The sequence below is a fragment of the Balaenoptera borealis genome, assembly GCF_965194805.1.
Source record: "Balaenoptera borealis genome assembly, chromosome: X".
NCBI classification, from domain to species: Eukaryota; Metazoa; Chordata; class Mammalia; order Artiodactyla; family Balaenopteridae; genus Balaenoptera; species Balaenoptera borealis.
The window spans coordinates 95,813,538-95,832,228 of record NC_138881.1 but is presented as its reverse complement, the minus strand read 5'-3'; the positions used below and the strand labels follow the sequence as shown (position 1 = coordinate 95,832,228).

At 45.1% G+C, this 18,691-nt stretch overlaps 1 protein-coding gene across 3 annotated transcripts in view; it reads left to right on the top strand.

The window, feature by feature from the left end:
- The window catches only part of AMOT (angiomotin), a 62,652-nt gene that overhangs the window by 12,956 nt on the left and 31,005 nt on the right, over positions 1–18,691 (top strand). For 2 of the 3 annotated variants that reach the window (XM_082377078.1, XM_082377079.1), the window contains exons 3-7: positions 2,135–2,283; positions 4,165–5,098; positions 11,320–11,821; positions 16,609–16,753; positions 17,586–17,678. In XM_082377078.1, the coding sequence (XP_082233204.1) occupies positions 4,227–5,098; positions 11,320–11,821; positions 16,609–16,753; positions 17,586–17,678 (1,612 nt within the window). In that variant the 5' untranslated portion in view covers positions 2,135–2,283; positions 4,165–4,226. The remainder of the gene's footprint in view (positions 1–2,134; positions 2,284–4,164; positions 5,099–11,319; positions 11,822–16,608; positions 16,754–17,585; positions 17,679–18,691) is intronic. The other variant, XM_082377080.1, reaches the window with a different exon arrangement.

Genomic DNA, 18,691 nt, shown 5'->3' with positions numbered 1-18,691 from the left:
CCTTGCTGCCCTGTTGTTGTTACAAAAGAGTTGAATATATAGATTCAAATTGCATTTTTAAAGAGAGAACTATGGATATCCTTTCTTCCCCTATCAAGTATCCTCAGGGACAGTCTGTTTGTCCAGGGGAAACAAGGTTATTTTATTGATTGAAGATGATGTCAGACCCCTGGCAGTGGCATGATTAAAGCTGTGGGCAGATTAAAGGTTGCAGAGTTCATAACTATTTTAATTCTTGCGCATGAGACAAGGAATCTTTTCCTTTCCTTTCTCTAGTAAATAAATGGAGTAGTGTTCCCCTTCTTATGTGACTCTTATCATGTAGATGAACATAAGTTCTTTAAGGAAAAAAAATCAGTAAACTGGAGAGGAATCAGCAAAGCTTTTTTCTTAGACGGATTTCTTTTCCTCTTTTAAACAGAAACAAAAAAGGCCAGGGGGCGGGGTGGTGGGGAGGGACAATCTGTGTCCGGTTGACATAAAGTGGTTTGGGTTTTGAAAAGGATATGGAGGAGAGGGGACAAAATTAAAGGAAGAGAGTAAGATTTTGGATATGTAAAGTTTTCTTGGTGAGGAGCTGGGTGTCAGGAGCAAGCCAGTCAAAATCAGCTTGAAGAATCTAAATAGTACTGGAGAAGAATTGTAGTGGTTTCTCACCAGGGGCTCAAGTTTAAAAGCCTTGGGCTGTTTTCTGCGTGTTTCAGTTGAAGAAAAAAAAAGACAACTGTTTTGTTCAAAATTGGACAATAGAAGCACGGCGGTTATTTACCATAGCTCTGTTAATAGCCCAGCTTTGATTCCAATTAGAAGTTGTTCCTCTGTTTTGAAATTAGGGGAGACACCCAAAAATAATTACCTTGCATATTGGAGATGATTTTGCTTTTTGCTTGTGATTATACATTGGACCAAAACAAGATGGAAAGACAAATTTCCATGTTTGTTCACTGTATATCTGTTCATTTTATTTTTGGCGACATTGCAAGGAAATAATGTTAAATTAATCACTGTGTGGTTTTGTGGATTTTTTTTTTTAAACTTGGATGTTTTGGACATGCTCCCAAAATACAGGGACGTTTGTGTGCTTCCTTTGCATTGCTTTGCTCCTCAAATGGTGTCCCTGGTGCAGATTAAAGGCTTTCCTTTAAGCGATATGAGTGAGTCATGGCTAGGCCAGGGCAGAAAATAGGAATGTAGAACATGTGCCTCTCACCTAAACACAAACCCTTCAGTTTCATAACCATTTTGGTTGGACCTGCAGGGCTTTTCTGAGGGTCAAAGGAGTAATTCGAAATGAGGACTATGTCAGATCTATATCTGGTGGGCGTTTGCATCTAGTCTCTATAATGTGAGTCCAGTAGTTTCCTTTTGTGGAGATACCGGGGCAGTGGAAGTGCTGAGAAAGCAAGTTGAGGCATCTTCTTGGAGAAGAGTTGCTGCTATGTGTGGAGAAGGGCAATCACTTTTGCTACTCCAGTAAGAATGGATGGGCCATTGATCAGATTGTAAGCTCCGTGAGGGCAGGAACTATGTGTTGTGCGTCTTTTGTATCCCTCATTGTGTTTAGCACAAGGTTGGCAAATGTGTGGAATAGCCAGGATGCAAGAAGTACTTAATGACTTGGTTGAAAAGAAGCTTGGGTTTTCTTCTGCCCGTCTGAGGCTGTAGCAGTTAAATCAGGAGCTTCACTGAGTGTTCTTTTTTTGTCTAAAATCTACCTTTTGATGACTGCCTTCCCTTCTGGGATGTGGGCCAGTGAGCCTCACTCACCTTTCCTGCTACTGATAGCAGTTTAAATGTTGCACCCCAAAGGTGACAGTGGTTATAGCTTTTGTCATCACCTACCATTCCAAGTCAGAATGGAAGCAGCTGCTCCTGGGGGCTGTGAGGCTAGAGCAGAGCAATCCTGAACATTTCCATCCCCTGGAGACTGGACGACCCCCTGAACACAGCCGCTGGAGAGTGAGGTTTCTTTTTGTCCTTGTGGAAATGGACTCTGCCACTCACGTAAAAGGCAAGCACACGGGAGGTAAAGTCATCCCCTTGGAAGGACTGGTTTGGTTAACTGTTGGCCATTGGTGGCAAAATAGAAACGACGTTTTTATTTCTCCCTCCCTCCCCCTCCTGACCATTTCAGAGTGACCAGTGGTTGGACTCTTGGCGGCGCTTACCCTGAACCTGAGTGTTAGGGGAGAGGGAATCTGCCGTTGCGGTTTCTGGAGCTGCTCATAAGCAAGAATTCCCTATCCTGAGCAAGGCTTTAAGCCTAAAAGAAAGCAGAAATAGGTATGGACCATCGGTGTGAGTGGGTGCCGGTGTGTGCGTGCAAGCCCGGGTGTGTGCAGGGCGGGGCGGGTGTGGGGTGGGAGGGGGTGGCGCGCTCTTCAGAGTCTGCATTTCCCTGCCTTTCAGGAAGGCTTTCTAAGTGATTTTGTTTGAACCATGCATGCTCCCATTTCTATTTTTTGGAGAGAAGAGAAGTAGTTTTCTAGTCATCTTTCCAGTTTCAGGCACCAGCAGAAATTTATATGTTATACCTGTCAGCCTAATAGAAAATTGCAATCTGACAGTTTAAGTACAGGAGTCCCAGAGGGTCACTGCGAGAGAGGGAAAGTGGACTTAAGGGCAGGTTGCTCAGCCCCTTGGTGCGTACTTCCCCCCAAAATATGATGAATGGGATTTAAAAGGGGCCTTTGGAAGGTTAACTGTGGGGTGAAACTGCTCAATAGAACAATTAGAAACCAGGTAGCAGTAATCATGCAAGAAGTGCAAAAGGAGGGGGGATGACCTTTTTCCATCTACCACACGCATCTTCTGGGTCAATCCCTGCAAGACTAAAGGAAAGGGGGTCATGTTTCCAGAGAGACTGGAGACTATTTCAAATCATAGAAGTCACGGCCTGGGAGCCAGGACTCCAAAGTTCTCATCTAGGAACCCGAGGCTGGTTAGGTTGACCTAATTGTGACTTTTTGTGTGACATCATGTCCATTCTCCAACACTACTTAAGATCCTTGAAGTGAAAGTTTCACTATTGAATATTAGTATTGAATTGCAGGACTTAACATGACACACAGATTCTGTCCAAAGATTTTATGAGCCTCTAATGAATTTGCGTAGACTATGCTGTGCAGAGAGAGAGAGAAGAGAGAGGTCGCCTACTACCATTTTTCAGGTGGGAAAACGGAAGACAAGAAGAGAGGAATCAATTGCTTAGGTTAACCTGTAAACCCATAGCATGATTAGAATTTGAGTCTTAAGTTGTCTTTACTACTGATATCCATTTCACTCAGCCCATATTATTTCCCTAAGAAGAATTGGGGTGGGGGAAGGGATATGGTAATCATACCCTTTCCAGAAGGATGACCTTTTAGTTTTTCAATTTCTAAATGCTGTCAGTGGCACACTTCAAATAAAGAGGGCTTCCCCTTTAAGCTCCTCCTACCCAACAACAACAACAAATTCTCAATGACTATTTCTGGATGGCTGAAAGAGAAACTTTGTCAATAACAATTATCCCAAGCCCTTCTCTTACTAAGCCAAGGAGTATCCAAAATGGACAATACCAAAAGGATTAAAAAAAAAAAAAAGATATGTTTCAGAGTTTTATGAGATCAGAGAAAAAGATTTGCATCAAGCAGAGATCATTTCTATCTGGTGCAAGCCAAGCTCTCTTCACTTTTTATTTATTTGAGTTATTATTTGGCATTTTGTAGCTCCCTCCACATGCTGAACAGCTTTACAGATCCTGCCTATGGGGTAATTTCCCTCACGGTCCTTCCCCCGCTGCCACAACCATAAGAGTTGGATTTTTCATTTCAGTAGAATACAGAGAGATGAACTTTGTAAGGACCTAGGAAAATTGCCCTCTCTGATCACCCTACTTGGCTGCTTCACGTTTCCCCAGTGCTTTTAAGAGTTAAGTCAAGATTGAATACTTAACCCAGGCTAAAAGTAAAAGAGGAAACAGAGGGCTCTTATGCCTCCAAGTTCCTCGTCATGTCCATGTTAGAGCCAGAAGCCGCCAACAATTAACCGATTAATTCTAGATTCAGTTCTCTACTTTGTCTCTGCAGTGGAATCCTCACCCCCAAATACTCATTTTCTTCCCCTTTAGAGGACTGATTTATCCATCACCTGGATGTTAAGCTTCCTGTTTCCCCTTCCCAGGTCAAGGGCAGCCCAGGTGCCCAATTTCTCTCTCTCTTCACAAGGCACCACCAGCAATAGAGATGAGAAATTCTGAAGAACAGCCAAGTGGAGGAACCACAGTATTGCAGCGTCTGCTACAAGAGCAGCTCCGCTATGGCAATCCTAATGAGAATCGCAACCTGCTTGCCATACACCAGCAAGCCACAGGGAACGGCCCTCCTTTCCCCAGTGGCAGTGGGAACCCAGGCCCTCAGAATGATGTGTTGAGTCCCCAAGACCACCACCAACAGCTTGTGGCTCATGCTGCTCGACAAGAACCCCAGGGGCAGGAAATCCAGTCAGAAAACATCATCATGGAGAAGCAGCTTTCCCCTCGAATGCAGAATAATGAAGAACTCCCGACCTATGAGGAAGCCAAGGTCCAGTCCCAGTACTTTCGGGGCCAACAGCATGCCAGTGTCGGAGCTGCCTTCTATGTCACTGGAGTGACCAACCAGAAGATGAGGACTGAGGGACGCCCGTCAGTTCAGCGGCTCAATCCTGGAAAGATGCATCAGGATGAAGGACTCAGAGACCTTAAGCAAGGACATGTTCGCTCCTTGAGTGAACGACTAATGCAGATGTCACTGGCCACCAGCGGAGTTAAGGCCCATCCGCCTGTTACCAGCGCTCCCCTCTCCCCACCACAACCCAATGACCTCTACAAGAATCCCACAAGTTCCAGTGAATTCTACAAGGCCCAAGGGCCACCTCCCAGCCAGCATAGCCTGAAGGGCATGGAACACCGAGGCCCCCCACCAGAGTATCCCTTCAAGGGCATGCCACCCCAATCTGTAGTGTGCAAGCCCCAAGAGCCAGGGCACGTCTATAGTGAGCATCGTCTGAACCAGCCAGGGAGGACAGAGGGGCAACTGATGAGGTATCAGCATCCCCCTGAGTATGGAGCAGCCAGGTAAGAGAGTTCCCTTTCTGTCATTCCCTGACCTCATCCCCAACCAGCTTCTGCTGTGTGTTGGGAATCTTAAGGGAAGGAATGGGCAGGTGTTTGGTATAACAAACTCTGCAGTGCATGGCTGGCCCCTGGCTTAGCAAATTTCCTGCCAACCTGAATTTCTAGCCTCTTCAGCCGTCACTAGCCCTGTATTAACATACCCTTGACTTTATAGGTTGAGCATGGCCCCAACTGCCTAGTGGCTGAACAGGAGCACAAGTCTTGATTTCAGCAGCTTTTCGCTGTCCGGTCTCCTCAGATATTGAAGGAAGAGTCAGTGTTCCTCTTCTTGTGAGTTATTAAGCCCTTCTTTGAGGGGAAGTAAATTATCTAGCGCTTGAGTCTGGAATATCCTATCACTTTCATTTATTCTCCTCCACAGAGCTCTCCTCACTAATTTTTGCAAACAAATCTTTCTGCAGAATTTGTATGATTTTCTCAGACACTAAACAAACATCCAGATATTATTGTTGGGAGAACTATATATGTGCAGGTTCAGAATGTGACTTGCCTTGTACTTCCTTGCAGTTCATGAAGTCTGGACTGCTTCATCTTTCTTCTGTAGAGAGTTTGCTAGCTGCCGGTGACATTTTTAAACATCTAAGTTAAATTCACCTCATATCATATAGATGCTAAAATGCAGAAGGAAAAATATTCCCATGGCTTCTGTACAACTTGCCATTAGTTCAGGAGGACTGTTTTGTATATTCATTAATTCCTAAATGTACTTCTGAATTATTCAGGGACCCATTGACTCATTGCTGTATCAACCAGACCTTATGATTCTATGATTCTGTTCATTGTTCCTATTGTTCCTGTTGGGGCCATGTCTCCAGTCAGGAGTACTTAAGCATATGGGACAGAGGGAAGGTTTCAACCTTGGGCAAAAATGATGGCAGTTATGTGTGGTATTCCTGCCTTGTTACCATGGGTAGTTATGGGTGGCTTTTTTCTATAGGCAGCCCCTAGACGAGGCCTGTGATCTCTTTGATGCCTAACTTTTTGCCTCATGTCCCCTCTTACTCATTTGGGAAAGAGTCTCTTGGCTTGAAGTATAGTGGGTGACTCAAGAAAGAAGGCAGTCAGGGGGTGGAGTAGGGTGAAGGTAAGAGAATGCACCTGGCATTTCCTGGTATTTCATTTTTTTCACCTCTAGGTCCTGTTTTTTAGCCAGAGGCAGTTCACTTTCGGCTCCACCCCTAACTTTGCCAGTTTAGGATTTTTTTAATTCCTTAACCCAGGCTGATTTCCTAACCTTTTTCAACCTCCTCTGTGCAGCTTTCAAAGGGCAGGAGCCTAACGTCTGATAAGTGGCTTGAAACAGGAAATGGGGTAATGGACAGGGCCCTTCCGGTTTAAATGAGCAAGAACCCAATTCCTATCTGCCCAACGAAACGGAAGACCCAGGGAGGGGTTGGTCCATTGGACTGCTTAGCTTAATGGAAAACCATCCAAACCAGCAACATGGCAGTGAAGCTGGGGGGTTTTATTTTGCTCTTCTCATCAGCATGGAAGAGTGTGTGGGCCTCCCTCCTGTATGTGAGTGGGCTGTAAGTGTATTGCCTTGTGGGAGGGGAGAGTGTTGGCTGGGGTGTGGAGCAGAATCCAAGCCCCGCTCAACACATGGCCCGCCTTCCCAGGAAAGCTATTTTCAGAACTCATTCACCAGCATTGTTTGTGATCTGAAATGACTCCCACAGTGTTTGAAGCTAGATAGAAAAGCCCTTTGATCTGCCTAAATAAATATTAAGGAGCCCAAAGAGAGATTTTTTTTTTCCTCCCCATACTGATTAAACCACCAGAGAAACTTAGCTGCATATATTTAACCGGAAGGTATTTGTATTTTCTCCTCCCTCCTATGTTATCTGTGGCTCTCTCGCTCTATTCCCCAAAGCGGTAGATTCCACGCTGATTACCCTCTCTTGAGCGGTATTTTAATACACAGGTTTGCTGGAACAGTTTTTTTTTTTCCTCTGTGGGAGAGGAATAGGGTGCTTGATATGCTCAAAGAATAATCAAGCCTAAGACAATCCTAACCAGAAGATGCTCTTTGTGAGCTTTGGGTCCGCAGCAGACAAACACTGGCAATAAAATTTTTGCAGAGCCTGGGGTGAGGGTGTGGCACCTATTGACAAATTACTGGCAAGGGGAGGTCCTTGAATTGCTTTCCGTAATTATACCACTTTTAGGTGGTGGCACATTTTTCCTCCTTTATTTCCTTTAACCAACTAGCTGGACAGTTTGTGAGTACCTTTCCAAGTAACTGCCGCTAGCACCAAACGATTAGAAGACAAAATCCTTAGTTCTTAATCCACAAATTACAGATCAAGATTCAGAGTAAGCTCTTTGAACAAATTGTTGTTCAAAAAACCTTTGTTGGCCCTTAGAGGTGCGGTGAAATGCTAGAGATTTGCTGTTAAAATGAACAAAACGTTATAAACCGACTTTTTTATTACTTCATCTTCCCTATGCCCTCCTCCCCACTTAAAAAATAAATATCCTGAATGCCCAGAACTCCAGATGGGAAACAAGGCCAAGCCATCTGAAGAATTAAAACTTTTCTGAATCTTTGTCTTTCTAAGTGCTGAGCCTTTTCTGCATCCGGGGTTTATACATTTATCAACTGCTTTTAAAAATTAAATCCTTTCTGTTTGTAAAGCGGCCACCTCCTTTCAATTGTTGAAATCGTGCCCAGATCTGAGGTTTCTTGAAATCCTTTTTTAGTGGAATCTAAGGGTGACCTAACTCTGTAGTTCAGAGCGGAGCTGGTTGTGCAAGAGAAACAATCAGGAATTTGCAGCCCTCTCCAGGATTCAGAGAGTAACCATCACAGAGCCTGGGAAAGGCACAGTTTCTGTGGGGAGAATAAATTGGGTTCCAGGCTGTTGGCACCTGCTCTGGTGAGAGTGTGCATGTGCGGGCTTGCACACGTGTAGGCCAGGAGTGTATAGTGTGCGTTGGGGGTGTGTGTGGGGGGCTGTGTGTCTGGGAAGGGCAGGGGCTCCAGTCAGAGAGGTGGCAGGGTGGAAGTTGCTGTGTCAGCTCAATGGATCTGCTTTTGCTTTCCCTTTGTGTCCTCACAAGCTGTCTCTGGGAGAGATTTCCCCCGGCTTTGAGGAGATGCTGATTTTGGTCACTGGCCTCTGTCCTGCGTGTATGTCAGGTCTCCTTTTCCGCAGAGCACCTGGGGCCCAGGTTGTCTTAGGAAGGAGAAGGATGAAGGGAGGGAAGGGGCAGGGAGGCAGGTCAGGGCGTCCATGGGATCATGTGATTGTGTTGTCTACAGGCGGCTTGTTGTTCCTGGTTAATGTGTCAGTGGGGAGAGATTCCTGCTGCTGTGCAGTGGAAGGACCTGGGGAGTGTGCCACTCACCCAGCTGCCACCTTTATTATTACTATTACTCTGATTATTTTTTAATCTTGAGTGTAGTTTTGCTTCCTCTGACATTCCCCCAGCTCGCTCCCACTCCCGTCATTCCTCAGCCCCCTTCTCTCAGGGGGGAATTCACAGGAGTGTTAATACTGTCCTACTTTTTCATGGTGGGCGGATGCCGGAGTCCAGATGGAGTTCGTTGGCTGGAGGGCTTTCTCTCCTTTTGCGACGGCCCAAACCTTGCTTCGTGTTTGCAAACCTGCCAGGGGCGGACTGCGTTGGTTTTCCCAACATCACGGTGCACTGAAGTCTGCTCCCTTTTCCAGCCTGGGGAACCCAAGGGGCAGCTGCCTTTTCTCCACTTATCTTTAGGCAGAGCCCAGAGTCGTGGCCGGGGCCACTGCCATCCTGGGCTTATCCTACTCTGGAGACCTCCTCCCAGAGACCTTGTGGTCTCTCCTTTCCCGAGGCCCCTGGGAGGCCATGTTCTGTCCAGGGCATGGAGGGGCCTTTCAGGAGGGAGGCCAGGGCAGGCGGGAGGCCAGTGGCCAGTCTGTTTGAGAGAGAGGTCTGGGTTGCTGATGGGACCCAGGGGAGCTGTGGGAAGGAGGCCCAGTTCACAACTGGGCATTCAGTCTTTAAAAGAGAACACCTCCCGGGCCTTGGGTTTCCAAATCGTGGCACTGAGGATGAAGGTTAATATGGTCATTTACCCCTTAAAATTTGAAAGCTGGATTGAAGAACATGAAATTTAAGCCCCTCTTTTCTGCGCAAGATATACAAAAGCCCCAACAAATCCAAGGACATCATGCTTTAACTCTAGGGATATATATAAATTATAATAGCTCTTACTAGAAGTGGAAGGAGAGCACATAGTCCATTTTACTTCTGAGGAAACTGAAGATCCACAGCATGAAAAATGCAGGAAGACTCTCCCCCAAATAAGTTTATAAACAGCTCCCAGGCTTTTGATTGAATGAGTGCTTTGAGCTCCTCGACATAACGGTTATGTATGGTAGCAACTTTCCAGTTGTAATCATAAAAACCATGTAAATTCTTCTGTCTACAAAAACTTTTCCCTCTTCAATATTCAACAATTATTTATAGTGACAGATGTGTGAAATTGGAAGAATGTGGGTACACCAGACGCATTGATGGGGCTGAGAGACAACCTTCGGCTTGAGCAGGTTTGAGGGCTCTGGCGAACATCTGGGTTATTGGATATCTGTGAGCAAGTGTTTGGAATGGTTTTGTAGCTGTAAAAATCCCTCATAGTGAGGATCTCTTGTAGAGAGAGATAAATGAACAGTAATGACAACTGGAGTATGTGTGGGAGGGATGTGCTTTAGCATCTGGAATGCCTGTTAAAAGTTAATTGCTCCTGGTGATTCGTCCCAGTTTCACCACAAATTTTATGCAATTTAGTGCAAAGATTAAGTGGATATCCCATAAGTAAAATCACTAACAGGGTCAACCATTCTCATTGGGAGGTAGATATGAGACTCTTTGTAATTCCTATGGAGATCAAAACTGAGAAGAGTCCAGTATTTTTGTAATTCATTTGTGACCTCGGGAACAAAATAGGTTCATGCAGATGAAGTAACTTGAGCAAGGTTACACAGCTAGTAAGCAGTAGGAAAGGTCTCCAAACTCTGTTGGTATCCAAATCCTGTGCTCTTAGCCATCTGTCTTCCCTGGATTGAGAAATATCAACTGTAGGACAGGCATCCACAGGATGTGGGAGTATATGAGGGTAGCTGGGCATGGGCTGGGGGGTGAACAAGTTTTTTTGTTTTCAGTGTATACCGACATATTCTTCCTGGTCGTGGTGATGGTAGAAGTGATCCATCTGCATACTCTGATTGTTTCCCTTAATGGCTGATAGTCCAGTATTAGGTACAAAAATGGAAGAGTCACATTAAACCATGTACCAAAGTTCTCTTTCTAGAACTTTCTATAAGCAATAGGCTGGGAATCTGAACATCGGTGGAAATCAATGCATTATAGTAGTGGAAAGAACCAGAAAATGGGACTTAGGTTCTACCCTGGAACTGCCACTAACTCACTCTGTAATATTTGGCAGATCACTTCCCCTCTCTGTACCTCAGTTTCTCCCTCTGTCCAATGACAGAGTTGGACTAAAGGATTTCTTTAAGGCCTTTCCAGTCCTTACATTTTGTGATTCAGTTAAGTCAAAAATAGTATGGTAGTGTTGCCTGTAATCCCCTCCAAATCTTGGGATTATTGCTGCTAAAAGGCATCATTCAATTATTAACTGTAATCAACAATAATTATTTGGTGTCCCTAATGTAATAAGTATCTATATATCCTCAAGTAATTTTTTGTGACTATATGAGTTATCCAAGAGAGTTGCAGATAATACGATGAAGGGTTGTTTTGATGACGGTTTGCCGTTTCCTTCTGCGCAAGTACAACGAACTTTCTAACTGTGACTCTTTCTGTGTGCTGGGCCACATATAGAATGCCAGCAAAGGGTTAGTTTAAAATCCTGAGGTGACAGTTACCTAGTTGAAGACGAATTTGAAATGCTTACCCTTGAATAACCAGTGTACAAGGATGCATCACTTAGATTTTCACCAAGCAACCTTTGAGATCATCTGGTTCCATCCTGCACGGGATCACACCTCTGTCGGTCAGGTATTCACAGGACCCCGTAGTCTGACCCTTCCTGCTCCTCATTTCTCAGCTGCCTGGGGGCCCTGGGAGCCTCCTCGTCTCCCTTTCTTGTGCCCCTCTCCCCGGTGCCTTTAGAGGGAGCTTAACCTGAGCACACCCTCCGTGTTTTCCAGACCAACGCAGGACATCTCATTGCCGTTGTCAGCCCGGAACTCTCAGCCACACAGCCCTACTTCTTCCCTCACGTCTGGGGGTTCCTTACCCTTGCTGCAGTCTCCACCGTCCACTAGATTGTCTCCTGCCCAACACCCCTTGGTCCCAAACCAAGGAGACCACTCAGCTCACCTGCCTAGGCCGCAGCAGCATTTCCTTGCTAACCAGGCTCACCAGGGGGATCATTACCGTCTCCCCCAGCCTGGCCTGAGTCAGCAGCAGCCGCAGCCGCCGCCGCCGCCACACCATCACCACCATCACCAGCAGCAGCAGCAGCCAGGAGAAGCCTATTCAGCTATGCCTCGGGCTCAGCAGTCGTCTGCTTCGTATCAGCCAATGCCAGCCGACCCTTTTGCCATTGTTTCCAGAGCCCAGCAGATGGTTGAGATTCTCTCAGATGAGAACCGGAACTTGCGGCAGGAGTTGGAAGGATGCTACGAGAAGGTGGCGAGACTGCAGAAGGTGAGGCCCCCCGATGGGGATATTTGAGTCTTTTTGAAATCTTATTGGTTTAATATCGATGTAAAAGTCTCCACTTGTGGGTCTCTGCATGACTTATGGGCGCGTCTTCAGGATTCTTATATTTCAAGGTTATAGATGGAGCAAAACTTTGGACAAGCCTTCTGCCTGTCTTTCTAGCAGAAGTAACATTTCACAGACACCATAGCCCTCAAGAAAGCTTAATTGAGTGTTTGAGAATTACAAAAGGCAGAGAAACTGCTTCAGAAGGTCAAGAACACTGGAGAGGTCTGTGTAGGTGAAGGACCTGCCAGCATAAAGACTTTTCCTTTTGATTATATTTTCCCAAATACTGATTTTGAATGTTCAATATAAACCCATAGTTCCCAGAAAAATCTCACCACTGAAGTTAGATCCTGCCCTGCCTTGTTCTGGAAAGGGCTTAGAGTACTTTTCCGAGTGGCAGTTCTCACAGTAACCCTTTTTCAACACCCTTTCCTTTTCCCTCTTCTTGCTTTGGTCCTTCCCTGCAGATCAAATTCAACATCTGCTCTCTTTCTCTGGTGTGTGTGTGGGGCAGGAGGGGCTTAGCACCACAGCTGGGTGACAGGTGACAGCCCTAGGCTGAGGAAGTAGCAAAAGGAGTGTATGTCCCAAGTTCACATTCTTTCCTGGGCCCCTCCTGAGTCTACTGCAGCTGGGACTTCAGCTCTTGAGTGCCCTAAGCTAGGAACCTTAGCTCTTGGCTTCCAGTGGCTGTTGGTGAATGGGGTTATGCCTTTGGCAGCCTCTTTACAGCTTTTGTCATTGTGGAGCTCCTGTGGTTTGATCTCCCGACAATGCAGACTGTTCAGGGAGGTGAGGGTGAAGGTGGAGGAGGGAAGGAATGTTGCCTGGTATTGTTCAGCAACTCTGTCCTTAGGAGACACCCAGGAGTGGAAATTTCAGGGGCCTGAATGAAGCTGACAATATGTAAACACCAGATCTGGGTCCTAATGAAGAGGGGGGCTTACTATCAGCTAAGTATTTTTATGTAGCAAAAAATGCTTACCACCTACCCAATGTTCCCAATTCTGGATGGGGGTTGTTGGATAAGAAATGTTTCTTCCCAGCTTTGCCCACAATTTAAAATTTTCTCCCTCCTCTCATACCTGACCCCCATCACATTGGTACAATAAATTAATCATACTCACACACTAGAAGAAGACTGGCCCTTTGGCTGATTAGGTTTAACAGTTGACACCGCTCCCTAAACTCTCTATTCATGGTGGCCCTGGCCCCATCTTTGATGCAGTAAACAAAGGATGGACCCAGATCTTCTGCAGGCTCTCTTTGCCAGAGGATGGTGAATTTTTTTTTGAGGGGGAGGGTGGGTGGCAGGGAAGTGGAGCAGAATAGGATTTGGGTTGTTGTTTTGTTCCCCAGTATGGGGAAAGATGCCTCAACCAGGTGTAATCGGGACAGCTTGAGTGCTGGGAGAAGTGAAGGCCGACCCAGTGCTGTAGTGCATTAGAGGCACAGGTGGGGGAGAAGAGGACAAGGAAAGTGGGGAGAATAAGGTAGATATCAGCTAGTACTAGAAAAAAGAAGAAGGGCCGAGGCTCATGAGGGGAATAAGTAGACTGAATAAGTCTGGAAACCCACCACCATCCTCCCTCTCCCCTGCCCACAGACCAAACCAATGGATATGCCCTTCTGTGACTTCTTTTCCTGGAAGGTCCTGTTGACAGATGTACAACTTGCCCTTTTGGAGGGAACAGTATCTACAAAGAGGGTAGGGAAAGGATCGGTACAACGTCTTGAAAGAGTCCTCTGAACAGCTTGAGTAAAGGGACAGCCTTCCACGAGGATGAGGAGAAAAGGGGACCCTTGTGCACTATTAGTGGGAATGTAAATTGGTGTAGCTACCGTGGAAGGTTGGAGCATGGAGGTTTCTCAAAAAACTAAAACTAGAACTACCATATGACCCAGCAACTCCGCTCCTCGGTATATATCCGAAAGAAACAAAAACACGAATTCAAAAAGATACATGCATCCCAATGTTCATAGCAAGATTGTTTACAATGGCCAAGATATGGAGGCCACCTAACTGTCCATCAACAGATGAATGGATAAAGAAGATGTGGTATGTATACACGCACACACACACACACACACTGGAATACTACTCAGCCATAAAAAAGAATGAAACTTTGCCATTTGCAGCAACATGGATGGACTTGGAGGACTTTATGCTTAGTGAAATCAGTCAGACAGAGAAAGACAAATACTGTACATTATCACTTATATGTGGAATCTAAAAGCAAAACAAACTAGTGAATATAACAAAAAAGAAGCAGACTCAAAGATATAGAGAACAAACTAGGGTTAAGAGTGGGGAGAGGGGAAGGGGGAGCGGAGAGATAGAGGTAGGGGATTAGGAGGTACAAACTATTGTGTATAAAATAAGCTACAGGGCTTCCCTGGTGGCGCAGTGGTTAAGAATCTGCCTGCTACCGCAGGGGACACGGGTTCGAGCCCTGGTCCGGGAAGATCCCACATGCCGCGGAGCAGCTAAGCCCATGCACCACAACTACTGAGCCTGCACTCTAGAGACCGCAAGCCATAACTACTGAAGCCCACGTGCCTAGAGCCCATGCTCTGCAACAAGAGAAGCCACCGCAGTGAGAAGCCCATGCACCGCAAAGAAGAGGAGCCCCTGCTGGCCACAACTAGAGAGAGAAAGCCACGCATAGCAACAAAGACCCAATGCAGCCAAAAATAAATTAAATAAATAAATAAATAAATAAAGCTACAAGGATATATTGTACACCACAGGGAATACAGCCAATATTTTATAGTAACTATAAATGGAATATAACCTTTAAAAATTGGGAATCACTATATTGTACACCTGTAACATATAATATTGTACATCAAATATACTTCAATAAAAAACCATAAACAAACAAACAAAAAATGGGGACTGCCTTCCAGGTGTGGCATTCTGTGGGGCACTGGAAAGCCTTGTACCCTAAAGGCTGCCCAGAGCAGACCAATACCAAGCCTGCTCTTTCAAATGGAAATGTGTATTTTCTCTACTGAGCACTTGAATTTCATGCAAAAGCTTTATCAGGCTCAGGCCTTGCAGATCTTGTCTCTAAATGCCATTCACCAGTTTTCACCTTCTGTGCTGCTATCTTGGTGCCATCTGCAAGGAGAAAAACACTCTCAAGTCTGCTCTTTTCTGTGTTGTAATCCTCATTTGTTTGCAGGCAGTCCTGCCTCAGGCATCATTTTGGAGCTGGGACAGGTGGAATCTAAGTTGTTTGGTAACCCCACCTTTCTCCGAGTCTCCCACGGGGGGCCTGATATTTCTCCCCATGAAGTACCCTGAGCTTTGTTAAGGAGGATAGTGGAAAGCTGAGAAGGAATGCAGAATGGTTGCAGGAGTCAAATTTTATTTGAAAATTGCTTAATAGGCCATGAGGTTTACTTGTCTTATACAAATCATATGCAAATATCTCTGTGGTTGTGATATGTGCAATGAAACTCTACTGGTTCCAGAAAGACTCTGGAGTCTAATTTCTTATTTTCTTCCTGATTTGGGCTGATTCAGGGCAGGACCCTTTCTCTTTGAGGTTTTGTGTGTGTGTGTGTGTGTGTGTGTGTGTGTGTTTTTCTCTTTTACAAGATTTGCTGGGGTGTCGTAAAACACAACTCTGATCATGAGTTTCTGTTAACAACTCTGATCGTGAGTTTCTGTTAAAAAATCTGTTCTGGTTTCCCACTGACTACGGGATAAAGTCCAAATGCCTGGCATTAAAGCCCTTTTATGATCTGACTCCAATCTGTCTTTGCAGCCAGATCTCACCAGCTTCCCCCTGTGTACCCCACAGTGTCCAGCCAAACGAGACTACTGGTCATTCTGGGAATGCATTCGCTCACTCAGAATAGAATACCCTTCCCCTCACCTCTGCTCATTGAAATCTGACCCAGCTTTCAGGATCCGACTCTAAATGCCACCTCCTCCCTGAAATTCTTCTCCTCTCACTTCACCCCCAAGCAGGAATAACCTCTTCCTCCCCTACACTTTATAACTTTACTCCTACTTTCCTTAATAATGTATCTTTCCCTATATTCTTTTACTTGATTAGACTGAAAGCTTCTTGAGGGCAGTTATAATGTCCTCATTCATATTTACACACCCTACAGTGCTTTAAAGAGTTCTTGTAATACTTGGCCCCTGGTAAATGTTTGTTAAATTGAACTGAACTAACTACATGAGGCTGAGGCTTAGGGTTTTTAGGGTTCACCTCTGCCACTGACTTGCTCTAGAAAAGGCCATTGAAGTCTTCTCTCTGCTAAAATGGGGAGAGGTACCCTTGTGTAGGCCAATATCATCCCGGATTGAAATAAACATATGAAAGCCCTTCGAACGCTCTGCAATAACTATATACATTATTATTAATATTTTCAAAATTAAGAAATTCTTACTTGGAAAGGAAAATCATTTATAACTATACTTATGAAATTTATCCTCTCCTACCACCTTCTCTGAAGGCAGAAACATGTATTTGTTTTTAACCTGAGGAAATCTCGTGACCCGGTGAGTTAATTACTGAGCTCAAAGTTGAACTTAGAAATTCTTCCAGGAAACTTTTCTCATCTGACTGTGTTATGCTTGCCTCCTGGCCATCTGTAAAGCCCTGGGAGAAGTTCTCATTAAGGATTTACATATAAGTTTTCAGATCGTCTTCCCCATCAACTTCCTATCATCATCACTATCTTTCATTTTTGTTGTTGTTCAGGTGGAGACAGAAATCCAGCGTGTCTCAGAGGCATATGAGAACCTTGTGAAGTCATCCTCCAAAAGAGAGGCCCTGGAGAAAGCCATGAGAAACAAGCTTGAGGGCGAGATTCGGAGGATGCATGACTTCAACAGGGATCTGAGAGGTGAGGGAATCACTTCTGAAGCATCAGTCAAGATGGTGAAGGGACCAATAAGGTCCTACTGTAAACAACAAGGTCCTACTGTATAGCATAGAGAAGTATATTCAATATCCTGTGATAAAGCATAATGGAAAAGAATATAAAAAAAGAATGTATATATATAAATATGTATAACTGAATCACTTTGCTGTGCAGCAGAAATTAACACAACATTGTAAATCAACTATACTTCAATTTTTAAAAAAAGGATGGGGAAGGGAAGGGCTAAGCTAAGGAGCACATGGCGAGGCTTCTAGGTCTTGTCCAGCCCACTAGGATAGTCAGCAAATTGCAGAGCATAGACCAGGCTAGGTTTTTGTGACTACAATAGTGTGTGGTCCTAAGCTTTCTTAATCAAAGTGGGATGAACTGATGTGTGAATCAGACAGTATCCCTCCCGGGTCTCCTGGACCCACTTGGCCTGTCCCCATAGTCTGTGTTACCTCTCTTCCTTTCCAGGTTTAAAGATTTTGTAATAACTTTGATGCTTTTTTTTTTTCCTGGTGAATGAAAGCTATCATATATTCAGGGATGGATTCCTTGGTTGGAATTTAGAAATCTGCACTAAGGTTTTCTCAGTGAGGAGTGAAAGTATTAAAGTACTCACCTCCTCCTTCCCCGTCATGGTCTAGTATTGTTTTGGGATCCACATTTGCAAACCTATATCTGTGTCACCCCTTCTTGTGTAACAAGAAGAGACATGCTTGTTTTGCCCAAGATCACTGTTTAGAGGGCAAATAGCATGTGCTTGGAAGTTTGTCCTTAGGGCCCTGTTGATTGTCTCCAAATTCCACAGAGCGTCTAGAGACGGCCAACAAGCAGCTTGCAGAGAAGGAATATGAGGGGTCAGAAGATACCAGAAAAACCATCTCTCAGCTCTTTGCAAAAAGTAAGTCTGAAAGCTTCAGCAGCAGGTATTAATATGTGGGTGGGAGTGAGGTGTATGAAAAGGTTACACAGTTCTATTTAGCCTTCTAGAACAGCCAGGGCAGAGCGAATGTCATCTAAGGATTCTTTTTCCTGTTCAAGCATGAAGTTGGGAGATTGTGTTCTTTTCCTTCCGGCCAAGAAGGCTGCTTGCTGCAACATCTAGTCACATCAACATAACTCCTTCTGTATTGAAACAGAGAAGCCCCTTGGAATCCCTGCTTTTTGTCATGCTAGCTGAAAAGGACCTTGATAAACTTGGGGTCCCTTAATATTGAAGGGATTTATCGTTGAAGGCTCCATGTGTTGGCTCTGGAAGAGATGGGATTAACATGCAGGATGGATGATTAGTGCTTAGCATACCCAACTTGTACCTGGGGCTCCCTTAAACACCCTGTATTATATCATATCATTCCATGTTGGGGGATTACAAGGGTAGCTGGACGGAGACCACTGCTAAGGCCTCAACTAGTGACTCTGGTATGGAGTTGGAGGGTGTGGGGGAGGGCAGAGCTATGTCTTCCTCCTAAATAGTGTTTCCTTTGTCTGGAAATACTCTTAGGACCCTGACAATGAATTAATCCTCTTCTTTATTGGGTCCCTAATGGACTCCACCCAGCTAGACAATGCCTCATTCTTTCCAATTGCCACAGTAAAACCAGCAATAAAAACTACACAGTGGATTGAGTCCATAGGGAGAGTGAATTTTGGGGGAAACAGATGATCTACCCTGACTCCTGCAGATGCCCATAGTTGGTGTCCCCTACCCCTGGCCTCCACCAGTGCGGTTCCCAGCAGGAGGAGTGCTTGATGGGGACTTGTCAGGCCCCATCTTTGCTGGGCCTCCACATGACCCTTTCAAGTCATTCCATGCGGCTTCCAGTCAGCTTTTACAAGTTGTTTGATGTTCACTTAACAATATCTCCCTCCCTTCCTGGGTTGCTCTCTTGTGCTTTGGCTTTAGAACTAGGGCTT